This window comes from Sphaeramia orbicularis, chromosome 18 (genome assembly GCF_902148855.1).
Source record: "Sphaeramia orbicularis chromosome 18, fSphaOr1.1, whole genome shotgun sequence".
Classification (NCBI taxonomy): Eukaryota; Metazoa; Chordata; class Actinopteri; order Kurtiformes; family Apogonidae; genus Sphaeramia; species Sphaeramia orbicularis.
The window spans coordinates 47134046-47146913 of NC_043974.1; the positions used below are offsets into that span (position 1 = coordinate 47134046).

Below are 12868 nucleotides of genomic sequence, written 5' to 3' on the forward strand. Positions count from 1 at the left end.
GAGGAGGAGCAGGAGGGGAAAGGGAGGAGCCATGTAATCACAAGTGACCTTGGGCTGGGACTGTATGTGCTGTGTGTGGTTGTGTCCTGTTTTTTCTCTGTTTGTTAGAGGTTGTTTCCAGTAAATTCGACCATTGGACTGAGTGCAGACAGTGTTTAGTTGATGTAGTTCTTCAGCTAAAATGAGGTTTTTTAAGTTATTTTTTGTTTTGCTTCTCTATGGACTGAGTCTACTGGTGCTTCCACCAGTTTCCTCCTCTGAAGGTAAAGTCTGTTCTTCACAGCAGAAATGTTTCATTTTTACAAACACTTCATTTAACATAATTAATTCAAAGATTAATCATTGAATTGTATTCAGTGAACTGATTTGTCAGGTGTTTTTTTCTTCTTTTAAATGGTTCATATTTGTCTAAATCCACTGTTCTTAGTCTGTGCTTCATTTCTTTGTGTATTTGGACCCTAATAGTTCAGATAGTTTGAATTTGAAACCTCCAGCTGCTGCTAAACTATCTTTAGATTCAAATTCCTTCTTAATTAGTTGCGTCTCTAACTAGTTCCATCTCCACATTTGCTCATATCAGGTCCAGACTTCAGATGAACATGTCTCCAGTTTTTCTCCATAAGTGTTTATCATCATCAGTAGTTGTAGTCCAGACTGAAAATCTGTCCAAACTTGGAGCCCATTACCTCAAATGTTTAGTTGTCAGTTGAACAGGACAGAGTGGCACAGCCGACAGTTGAACAGTGAAATAAGTCATCTGGGAAGTCATGAGGTGGAGGTTTATGTGTCTTTGAAAGCAACAGCTGCTGTAAACAATATACTATCAGACAGGTTTCATGAGACTCTGATTTAGAACTGCTGTGTTTGTCCTTACGACCCGTCTACCTCCTGAGGGAGTTTGGATCTGTCATCATCTGCAACCCCCCTCCCCCCAAGCCGTCGGGATGACATAGGCAAGGTAGGCAGCTGCCTAGGGCCCCCTCACTGAAGAGGGCCCCCGATGGCCACATGGTCATTTATCTGTACAACTGATTAAAACCCATCCACTGTAAACAAACACCACAGTGAGGCAGCGCTAACCCTCTCCTGTACTGGTTTGAGACTGGGGACCCCCAGACTAGAGGGACTCCCCCTATGCAATGACAAACACTATGAGGGTCATGTAGAAGTGACCTCTGCCCTCGTGCACCCCCCATCACACCCCCCACCTGCTGTCAGTGGAACTAACAGTCTGTCCACACTGAGCACGGCGGCACCAGCATTTAAAAAGAACAGCAATGATGAAGCTCCTGCCCAGCAGGGTTTGAAAAAAGACAAAAAAGGAAAGAAGAGGAAAAACACCAGTGACACAGCAGTAAGTATGAAGTAAACCACTGTTTTGTCCAAATAGGCGACAACTGTGTGATCTGTTTGAAAGTGTGCGAACAAAAGCCCTCCCATCAGTGACCAAACACACAGACAGATGTTAGCATGAGAGGGGGAGGAGTCAGTTCAACAACTAATCACATACACACAACACAACTGTGTTCTGTTGAAGAGTTTAAGGACAGAACAAACACAACTTCTGCATCGGCCTTTTCTACTGTTGTACAGCGTTCCAAAACTTCTTCTGAGCTAAATAATTTGGATGTGGAGGACCGAAGTACGACAGCATTAAAAGTATTTAGTCCTGAAAAGCCAAAGCTCAGCCTACTGAAGTGTTTTCACTTCCTCTGGACGGTTGTCTGCCCCCTGCTGCGATCACCCACGCAACTGGAATCCAAACTAAACCCTCTGCTCCTATGAATCCCATCCAGTTTGGACACAGAACCCATCCAGTTCAATGGACATTTTCAGTTAGCTAGCAATTTCCGTTGGTGATCTGTTCCTCCCATTAGGAGAAAAATGTCCCTTTTCCATTGCGTTTGTCCGTCTCATCGTCTGTTCCTTGTGTGTCAGCTGGTTTAGCTTCAGAAGAGGACTAGAGTAGGACTGGAGCAAAAGTTTGTATTTTCAAGCCAACATTAGTTCAGTCCCTCACATCAGCTCTGTGCCCTCACTGCGGAACTGAGTTCTGTTCACGTTCAAGGCAGGCACATGTAAACTATATATGAGGTGTTCAGAAACAATTAGAATAATTAGGAAACTACAAGATTGACAGACGGATCGGTGCAGCGTCTGCAGTGATGCGGTCACTGTACCGGTCTGTTGTGGTTCAGAAGGAGCTGAGCCGAGAGGAGAAGCTCTGGATTTACCGGTCAGCCTACGTTCCTACCCTCACCTATGGTCATGAGCTTTGGGTCAGGACCGAAAGGACCAGATCCTGGATACAAGCGGTCCAAATGAGTTTCCTCCACAGGGTGGCTGGGTCCACCCTTAGGGATAGGGGGAGGAGCTCAGTCACCAGGGAGGAGCTCGGAGTAGAGCTGCTGCTCCTCCGCGTCGAGAGGAACCAGCTGAGGTGGCTCGGGCATCTGTTTCAGATCCTCCTGGACTCCTCCCTGGGGAGGTGTTCCAGGCATGTCCCACCGGGAGGAGACCTCGGGGAAGACGCAGGACACGTTGGAGAGACTATGTCTCTCGGCTGGCCTGGGAACGCCTCGGGGTCCCCCCGGAAGAGCTGGAGGAGGAGTCTGAGGAGAGGGAAGTCTGGGCATCCCTGCTTAGACTGTTACCCCCGCGACCCGGCCCCGGATAAGCGGAAGATAATAGATGGATGGATGGATAGGAAATTACAACACTTTTCAAAATCGTCAAAATATTCAGAATATTCAAATACAACAAAAAAAATGAATGGCGGTGTCTGTGAACCATGTAATCACAATCCTACATTTTAAACTCTGTAATTATCTATATTTCCCACACTTGCCCATAAACACATCACAACACTTTGCACCATGTGCTCAGGTAGTTTTGCCGATGAGGTCTGACGTTACATTTTGGTGCATTATGGGAAGTGAAGTTCTTCTCCTGCAACATTACTATCAAATCCTCCGCACTTTAATCATATACTTCTAGAATTAGGACAAAAGTAAGCCTACTCACCAAATGCCTTTTTTTTTTTTTTTTGCTTTTTTAGGTGTTTTGCTTAAATCTCTGTCAGCACCAATTGATAGTGACAATGCCACCTCCTCACAAGCTGAAGGTATTTATCAGGCTGCATGGAATTAGTAACATCACAGTCTAGAAAAAAAAATCTTATCATTATTAAATCTATCACAATCAGTACTAATTGCATATTATTATATAATAAATAGGCCTAAAATAATAATAATAATAATAATAATAATTCAAATAATTGTATTTTTTTTATCCTTTTATCATCAGTAGTACTAGTACTAAATGCATCAGAAAACAGGAAATCATATCTGGATTTATTTTTCTTCTTCGGTGATCTGACCACCACATCTTCGCGTATTAGGGGCCTCACTTTACTTTCTTGCCTAGGGCCCCCAGATATCTTGAACAGTGGTAATGGTGTCATAGTTTTCTCCAAAACCAGATTGGGGAGAACTTAAAACACAGTAGTCTGAGAGAAACGTTCAAAGTTGATTATTTTAGTGATTCCAGTATTTTAGCAAGACAGGATAGTTTTGATGTAGGCCTTTAGTTTTGAAGATCAGCTGTTCCACCGCCTTTATGGAAGGGGGTTACTGAAGCAGTTCTCCAGACATTAGGAACTGTACCAGCTAAAATAAAAAGGTTAAAAATGTGTGTTCACTCTAAACGGAACTGCTAGTTTAAGGAAAAACTCCAAGGTGGGGATTGTGATTGGACCTCAGATCATCACATGACCTTTAGTCCAGGTCACCAGCCCTCACAGATGAAATGTACAAACTAGTTTCAGGTCCACCAGCGTTCATTGTGTTCAGAAACATCACTGCACTTGGATCAGAGCTGTGTGGAACCTGTCTGTTGTGCTTCTTGTTGTCTGAGGACAGTTGTTCAAACAGCTGTTGGCTGATGGGTACTTCCCACACAGTAAAGAACACCAGGGATCCTCCGACAGCGCTGAGGACCTTCTGCACCACTTTTCTGTCTGTGCTGTGCAGCTTGTACAGGTCAACAGGTTCAGAGCAGTGGTCCAAAGACATGAGCAGTTCTTCAGATGGATGAGGATGTGGGAGTGTCCTCTGTGGATCTATTAACCCTGTCCACAAACTGAGGACAGTCCAAAGCAGGTGGTGGACCGCTGGAAATCATGTCCTAGGTGGTTCCAGGCAGCGGAACCAGAACATTGAACAGTTCAAACCCAGTTGTGTTCTGACTTTTAGGACGTAACAGATCCTGGAGCACAGACCATAATGACTGAAGTGAATCCAGTGGATGTAGACCAGGAAATATGAAGGAGGCCCAGATCAAATACATGGACAGAGAAAAGGATCCCTGTGGTTCAGTCTGTCCATCCACCTCCAATGGATCCAACTCACAGAGGTTTGGACTGGGAGGCTTTCAGATCAACAACATCCCATAATCCACCACAGACATGAAAGTGGCAGCAACAAGTGTGTGTTCAGCAAAAGAAAGGCAACATTTAGCATTTAAGGTGGAAATAGTTCCAGCCTCTTTAAAAGGAGCTGAATGTGAGCAGTAACAGACTGTGTTGGAAGATCCACGAGCTTTGACTGAACAACTGAAAAGAACACAAGTTTGGTTTGAGTTGAATTTCAAATCCGTTTGAAACTGCACCATTTGGGTTGTACCATATTAACAGTGCCTTGGATCTGTGGAAGAGCCTGGAGCTGGTTTCTGCACTCACTCCTGAAATCGTTTACCTCAACACAAATGTTTCTGACCTCTGACCTGTGGAGTTGACCTCTGACCTGTGGAGTTGACCTCTGACCTGTGGAGTTGACCTCTGACCTGTGAAGTTGACCTCTGACCTGTGGAGTTGACCTCTGACCTGTGAAGTTGACCTCTGACCTGTGGAGTTGACCTTCGACCTCTGACCTGTGGAGTTGACCTTTAACCTCTGACCTGTGGAGTTGATGTTTTACCTCTGACCTGTGGAGTTGACCTCTGACCTCTGGAGTTGACCTTTGACCTGTGGAGTTGACCTTTGACCTCTGACCTGTGGAGTTGACCTCTGACCTGTGGAGTTGACCTTTGACCTCTGACCTGTGGAGTTGACCTTTGACCTGTGGAGTTGACCTTTGACCTCTGTGTTTTCCTCCCTCAGTTGTTTGGTCCATCTCAGCTCGTGTTGGAGATAATGTCACACTGCCATGTGAGGCTCCAGGTGTTGTGGACTTTGAAGACGTTGCTGTAAAGTGGACCAGACCAGACTTGGGTCCAGATCAGTTCGTCGTCTTCTACAGAGATGGTAGACCTGATCCAGATAACCAGCACCCATCCTATCAGGACCGGGTGGATCTGGTCCACAGTCAGCTGATGGGTGGAGACCTGTCAGTGGTTCTGAAGAACGTGACGATAAACGACTCTGGAAGGTTTGAGTGTCAACTGATCCAGAAGATGGAGAACCAAAAAAAGTGGTCTGAGTCTAAACCCATCAGCACCATCGTCCTGAAGGTCTCAGATCCAGGTGAGTTCAGTGTTTCCTCTGAGTCTGATCAAACATCAGCTGATACTGTGACCTCTGACCTCTGACCTCTGTGTTTTCCTCCCTCAGATCCTATCGAGGCTCGTGTTGGAGATAATGTCACACTGCCATGTAACACTTCAGATGTTGTGAACTTTGAAGACCCTACTGTAAAGTGGACCAGACCAGACCTGGGTCTAGGTCAGTACATCTACCTCTACAGAGATGGTAGACCTGATCCAGAGAACCAGCACCCTTCCTATGAGGACCGGGTGGATCTGGTCCACAGTCAGCTGATGGGTGGAGACCTGTCAGTGGTTCTGAAGAACGTGACGATAAACGACTCTGGAACGTTTGAGTGTCATCTGATCCAGACGATGATGTTTGGGAAACGAAGAAAGAGATCCAGGTCTGAGTCTGAACTCCTCAGCACCATCGTCCTGAAGGTCTCAGATCCAGGTGAGTTCAGTGTTTCCTCTGAGTCTGATCAAACATCAGCTGATACTGTGACCTCTGACCTCTGATCAAACACCTGGATGTTCTGCAGGTTCCACTGGAAACAGGACGGAGACAGGAGACGAGGGAGGACACGAAGACAGACAAAGACATGGACTGACTGGATCTGTTTGTGTTGTTACGGTTCTCTCTGTGGGTCTTTTTTTGTCCAAAAAAGCAAAACTCAGCAAATCTTTCTGAAAACGAAGTCCTGTAGGTGGAATCAGGTCAGACCATGTGAGTCCAGACCTGTGGTCCACATCTGTCCTCCTGTTTCCTGTTTCCTGTCAGCTGATCCCAGTCACCTGACTGACTGTACTCAGGTTCTGATGGGTCAGGTTCTGATCTTTAAGGTTCTGATGGGCCAGGTTCTGATGGGTCAGGTTCATGGACTCTTGGGGGACTCACTTCATTTCCCCTCCGTAGAGTTGCCACCTTATCGTGGTGGGGGGGTTTGTGTGCTCAGAGGATTCTGGGAGCTGGGTTGTGGAGGGTTTCCCAGGACAAAGAGGTCCCAGAGGATGAGCCAGACCAGGAGCAGCTCATCAGAGTGTTCCCAGAGACCAGAACCTGCAGATTTAAAGAACCTGTACCTGTTCAAATCCACACAGGAAACAGGAGGACCACATTAGGCCCATGTGGACTCACAGTCCAACCTGAGCTCAGGGACCCAGTGGATCCACGGACCCAGTGGATCCATGGGACTGTGGTTTCCTTCCTGTCGTCTAGGTTTGTCTTATATTTCTGTCTATTTCTTCTCTTCTCTGTCTTTTCTTCTGCTCAGTCCTGTTGGTTCCACATTTCCAGTTTCACATTTGTTGAGTTTTGTTTGTGTTGAAGTGAATTTAACAGGAGTTTTTTTACTGTTTGTCTCTGAACATTTATGACGCATAGAGACATGTCATACAAATTATCATTGTTTAATTTTATTTAAATATTTTTATTATCATGATAGCTGTATTTTAATGTTTCTATTATTATTATTATTATTATTATTATTATTATTATTTTTCTAAATATATGGACGCAGTTTCATAAGAATATATATATATAATTTGGTGCAAGTCTACATGGTGTGAATGGGTGTGTGTATGAGTGTTTATGTTGTTTTGATTCATGTTTGTTATGTAAAACTTAAATACCAATTAAAATATTGTGGAAAAAAAAACATTTATGACGCTGATATATAAACCTAACACTGTATTATCTCTGAACAGAAACTCAGTCTGTGCATTTTACTGAGAAGACACACAGCACTTAGCATTAGCATTAGCATTAGCACACAGTAGGAGCTCCCATCCTTTACCCAGATCCTCATCAGAACCATGGGAACCTGGATGGAGCGTTAACCACCACACCTCCACACTGCCCAATGTGGTCCAGTGTAAAACCTGGACCCACCTGAGTCCACTTCATTTGTCCTCATGGTCAGATCGTCATGTTCTTCTGGTACAGTCACATGATCATCAGAGGGTCTGGAAAGACACACCAGCTTTATCTGGGATGAGATCCATGTTAGAGATAGACAGGAAAGACTGTGTGTGTGTGTGTGTGTGTGTGTGTGTGTGTGTGTGTGTGTGTGTGTGTGTGTGTGTGTGTGTGTAGGTGTGTGTGTATATATATATATATATATATATATATATATATATATATATATATATATATATATATATATATATATAAATAAAAGAAAAATACATTTTATTTGTCAAACATTCAGGGACACAGTGAACCACATCATGAAAGAGTGAAATAGTTTTTTTTATTGTGTATTTTCTTAAAGGTTGTTGAATGTAGATTTTGTTTGTGCAGAAGTGAATGTGTGGGGTGTTTTTCTGTTCAGATAAGGTCACATGGAAACCAGCTCAGCCGGTATGGAAAATCCCCAGGCACCTGAACACACCCTAATGCACCTGAGCAGGTGAAACCAAAAGCTGACTGTGTGTTTCTAGTATTAATACAAGTCAGAGCTTGTTTTGGCATCTTTCTCCATTTTAGTTTTTCTTTATTTATTTCAAACATGCAAAGAAACCAAATAAAACAAAGCAAATTAAGACACAAACAAAATAACATTTAAATGACCAGAATCTGTCTTCCAGTTCATACAAGTCTGAATTCTGCATGGTTAAAAAGGAGGAGGCAGAAGAATAAAGTTAAGTTTCCATTTCTTGTTTGATTTCCTTTCATTTCTTTGGCTCTCCACCAGCTTAGACCATCTCTGTCTCCACTGTCTCCACTCACTAGTTTTTGCTCCTGGAGGATTGTGTTGGGTTTCTGTAAATTGGCTTTAAGTCTGGTTTGGACCAACGTGATATGTGAAGTGTCATGGGAGAACTTCTGTTATGATCTGACGCTATCTAAATAAAATGTGATTGACTCTCTTCTGTCTGGAGTCCACACCCCTCACAGGTGTCTACACTAAAGTTCACAAATGACTAAAAACAGTCACACACAAAACAACACAAACAGCTAAAACCATTCATCTGAATTCCAAAACATAAAGCACCTCCATGTTCTCCAGGACCTATAGTTCCATTAACAGTCCTTTTACTTTAGAAATGCTCAGATATATTCCACAGTTCTATATTAATGGAATGTCAGTCAACTCAACAGTAGCAGACACCGAGCACTGTTTTAGAAATAAACACTCTTTCAGTAATTCTTTAAATCTGTATTTGTTCTCTTCTTAGATGATTCGTCTCAGCAGACCAGTCCATGTGACCATGGATCTGTTCGTCACAGTACTAGTTATTGTATTTGTCTTCACTTTAGGTCCAGTAAACCTACCGTCTGTAGTCTGGGGTTCTGCAGATGTTCAACAGAACTGAAGGACAGATGTTTATGGAATACCTGTGGAAGTTCAGCCAGTGATATTTTCCATCCATCCATCCATTTTCTTCCTCTTATCCGGGGCCGGGTCGCGGGGGTAACAGTCTAAGCAGGGATGCCCAGACTTCCCTCTCCTCAGACTCCTCCTCCAGCTCTTCCGGGGGGACCCCGAGGCGTTCCCAGTCCAGACCACAGACATAGTCTCTCCAACGTGTCCTGGGTCTTCCCCGAGGTCTCCTCCCGGTGGGACATGCCCGGAACTCCTCCCCAGGGAGGCATCCAGGAGGATGTGAAACAGATGCCCGAGCCACCTCAGCTGGCCCCTCTTGACGCGGAGGAGCAGCGGCTCTACTCCGAGCTCCTCCCTGGTGGCTGAGCTCCTCCCCCTATCCCTAAGGGTGCGCCCAGCCACCCTGCGGAGGAAACTCATTTGGACCGCTTGTATCCGGGATCTGGTCCTTTCGGTCATGACCCAAAGCTCCTGACCATAGGTGAGGGTAGGAACGTAGGCTGACCAGTAAATCCAGAGCTTCTCCTCTCGGCTCAGCTCCTTCTGAACCACAACAGACCAGTACAGCGACTGCATCACTGCAGACGCTGCACCCATCCGTCTGTCAATCTGACGCTCCATCCTTCCCTCACTGTGAACAAGACCCACAGATACTTAAACTCCTCCACTGGGGCAAAGACTCCCCACCGACCCGGTGATATTTTCCTAAAAAAAAAAAAAAAAACAAGTAATGAGGTAATACATCTGTTTGATTTTCCACCTGTTCAGTTTTCATACTTAGAATTCCTTCTATTCTGTTGTATTTTGATTGTTTTCGTACTGTCGTACTGCTGCTGCTGCTCTACTTTTTGTTCATTGTGTTTCTTATTTAGGTTTATTTTTGTCCAGTTTTTATTAATTTAGTCAAATTCTGTTCATTTTTCACTCATTTTGCTGCTTCTTTTTTGGTCTGTACTCCTGTTGATGCTTATGTTTGTGCTTTTTTTTCTCCTTTTTTTCCCAGTTTTGTGAACTTTTGATTAATTTAATCAAATTCTGTTCATTTTTCACTCATTTTGCTGCTTCTTTTTTGGTCTGTACTCCTGTTGATGCTTATGTTTGTGCTTTTTTTTCTCCTTTTTTTCCCAGTTTTGTGAACTTTTGATTAATTTAATCAAATTCTGTTCATTTTTCACTCATTTTACTGTTTCTTTTTTGGTCTGTACTCCTGTTGATGCTTATGTTTGTGCTTTATTACAGTTTTTTTCCTTATTTTCCCAGTTTTGTGAACTTTTCCTTTAGTTCGTTGCTTTAGTGTTTCATCCAGTCACTGAACAAACATGTCATTTAAGGAAACTCAGCCTGAAACTGAAATGAGACACACCAGCAGACAGAAATGCCACTGTGGTTCAGTCATGTTCTATGTACAACACTGGTGAACTCCTCCCCCTCTTCTTCCTCTTCCTCTTCCTCCTCCTCTTCATTACAGTTCCTCCATTTTAATGTCCTCCAGACCTTGACTCGTGGTATTTTCTTCCAGATGATCAAACCAAACAACTGCTGTTTCATTTACGTCACATCAATGATTCATGTTGTGTGTTTGTTCTGTTTGTTCTATTCCTTCTTTGTTCTATTCATTCTGTTGTTTGTTCTGTTCGTTCCATTTATTCTATTTGTTCCATTTGTTCTGTTCTGTTTGTTTTATTCATTCTATTTGTTGTGTTCTGTTCATTTCGGTCTAACACATACAGGTGTTCAGCTCACATTCGTTCTGCTTTAGATCCTATTGGTCTGAAAGTGGAACCTCAGTGGAAATAATACTTCATCTGTTCAGTGTCAGTGTTAGTTCAGTGTCAGTGTTAGTTCAGTGTCAGTGTCAGTGTTGGTTCAGTGTCAGTGTCAGTGTTGGTTCAGTGTCAGTGTTAGTTCAGTGTCAGTGTTAGTTCAGTGTCAGTGTCAGTGTTGGTTCAGTGTCAGTGTCAGTGTTAGTTCAGTGTCAGTGTCAGTGTTAGTTCAGTGTCAGTGTTGGTTCAGTGTCAGTGTCAGTGTTAGTTCAGTGTCAGTGTCAGTGTTGGTTCAGTGTCAGTGTCAGTTCGTATGTTTGACTCTGGTTCAGTTTCATCTCGGCTCTAACTTCAGTTCTCACGTAGACTTCAACAGAATCATTGTTTGTGGTTTTTTGTTCTGTCGTTTCCTCTTTTATCTTCCTGTTGTGACCACAGTCAGATCTGAAATGAACTGTCATCAACTGTGGATGGAAAAACACAGCACGTGGGTGTTGTCATGGTGACACTGTTCTCACTTCACCAGAGACCTGTGTTTCAAATAATCTAATTTCATCTAATTTAATCTTATTTAATCTAATTTAATCTAATTTAATCTAGTCGAATTGAATTGAATCGAACCCCCACCCTAAACCCTTCCTCATGGATCCCCTGGTGGTTCAAGGACAAACTGGGACCAGACTGGGACCAGACTGGGACTAGACTGGAACCGGACCGGAACCAGACTGGGACTAGACTGATCCAGTTCCTTTAGACTCAATCACCCACAGAAGGACTGTTAGAATTTACCAAGAAAGGACAGAACTGAGGTGGATCAGAGGATCTAGAACAGGGGTTCCCCACAGGGCAATGCACTAGTTCTATGTATTTACAGTTAATTACAGTTAATTACAGTTAATTACATATAATTCCAGTTCTGAACTGTCTCTGCCTTTGAGTTACACAACTTCACTCCATTATGTGTCATGAACAAAAGCAAAACCATAAACATTCTCAGTGTGAACCTTCGACTCATTTAGAGGAATCAGAAACAGAAACTGAACCAGAACCACAAAGTCCCAGTGAGTCAGAAAAACCTCCTCATTTGGATGGTTGTCTTCATTTGAATGGGACTGAGGTGTGTTTTAGATTTGACTGTGGAATGAGGAGGTCCAAGTTTCAGATAGGACCGGGTCTGGGCTCTAGGTCTGGGCTCTAGGTCTGGATAGTCTAATTTAATTTAATTTAATTTAATTTAATTTAATTTAATTTAATTTAATTTAATTTAATTTAACTTAATTTAATTTAATTTAATTTAATTTAATTTAATTTAATTTAATTTAATTTAATTGAACCCCCACCCTAACCCATCCTCATGGATCCTCTGGTGGTTCAAGGACAAACTGGGACCAGACTGGGACTAGACTGGGACTAGACTGGGCAAGTAATTGTGCCTTTATTTATTTATTTATTTATTTATGTAAAATATAACTTGGTTAAATTACTTCAGATTGTGTATCAGTACTTTTTGAACATTTTGAACACATTTCAACAATACTGTGATAATAATGATAACTGTGATCTGACATTATCATATGGTTCCATCCCTAGTTGACAGGTCCATGTGTTGGACGTTTGGTCAGATATCTGCAGACTGAAGTGTCGCTGTCGTCAGCCTCATCCTGACCTCAGGCCTGTTTTCAGCCATAGTCTAAATGTGCAGAAAACACCAGTGAAGTCCCACAGAAATGACCCTGACTCCAACTGAGACTGCAGTTCTGACGTCTGTTCATAATGTTTGTTTAGAGGAAATGAGTCGTCTTTAATCTGATGAACAAACCCTGTGGTTATCTGAGCTGAGGACCAGGCCACGCCCCCTTTGGGTAACATCATGGAAACACCACACAGGCTTTGGCTCCTCCCTCCATGAGTTCAGTCTGAATGTGTTCCAACAGGAAGTTTATCCACAGACTCTGCACACGATGAACTCTGCAGACACAGGCTTATACAGGTCCTTGAATGAGTCTGAACTCTAACTGGGATGTGGTTTAATTCTGTATTTAGTTTGAATCTGAACTCCAGTCACAGTTACGTCCACAGTATGGAGGACTGAACCTGCCATGTTAAAAATATAGACAGAAATATAAAAATGACTTGATAAGTTCATTTCTGTACCATTTATTTATCTATTTTGTCCTTCTTTATATTTTTCCTTATTTAATTTGTATCCCTGCTTTTATTTCTGTGTTGCTTTCTATTGACATTATTCTGTAT

General features: G+C 42.9%; 2 protein-coding genes across 6 annotated transcripts in view; one reads left to right on the plus strand and one right to left on the minus strand.

The window, feature by feature from the left end:
* The window catches only part of LOC115438577 (myelin-oligodendrocyte glycoprotein-like), a 149761-nt gene that overhangs the window by 58397 nt on the left and 78496 nt on the right, over positions 1 to 12868 (minus strand). The gene's annotated exons all lie outside the window — the stretch shown is intronic.
* On the plus strand, positions 55 to 7036 carry LOC115438570 (uncharacterized). Its single transcript, XM_030162261.1, has 4 exons — positions 55 to 263; positions 5159 to 5521; positions 5609 to 5977; positions 6066 to 7036. Exons 1-4 carry the CDS (start codon positions 182 to 184, stop codon positions 6212 to 6214), a joined length of 963 nt encoding a protein of 320 aa, XP_030018121.1. The 5' UTR covers positions 55 to 181; the 3' UTR covers positions 6215 to 7036.

Coding starts and splice junctions, on each gene's coding strand:
- LOC115438570 (XM_030162261.1), top strand. CDS start 182: ATGAGGTTTTTTAAGTTATTTTTTGTTTTGCTTCTCTATGGACTGAGT. Junction 5,522..5,608: donor CCTGAAGGTCTCAGATCCAG/GTGAGTTCAGTG, acceptor TTCCTCCCTCAG/ATCCTATCGAGGCTCGTGTT. Junction 5,978..6,065: donor CCTGAAGGTCTCAGATCCAG/GTGAGTTCAGTG, acceptor GATGTTCTGCAG/GTTCCACTGGAAACAGGACG.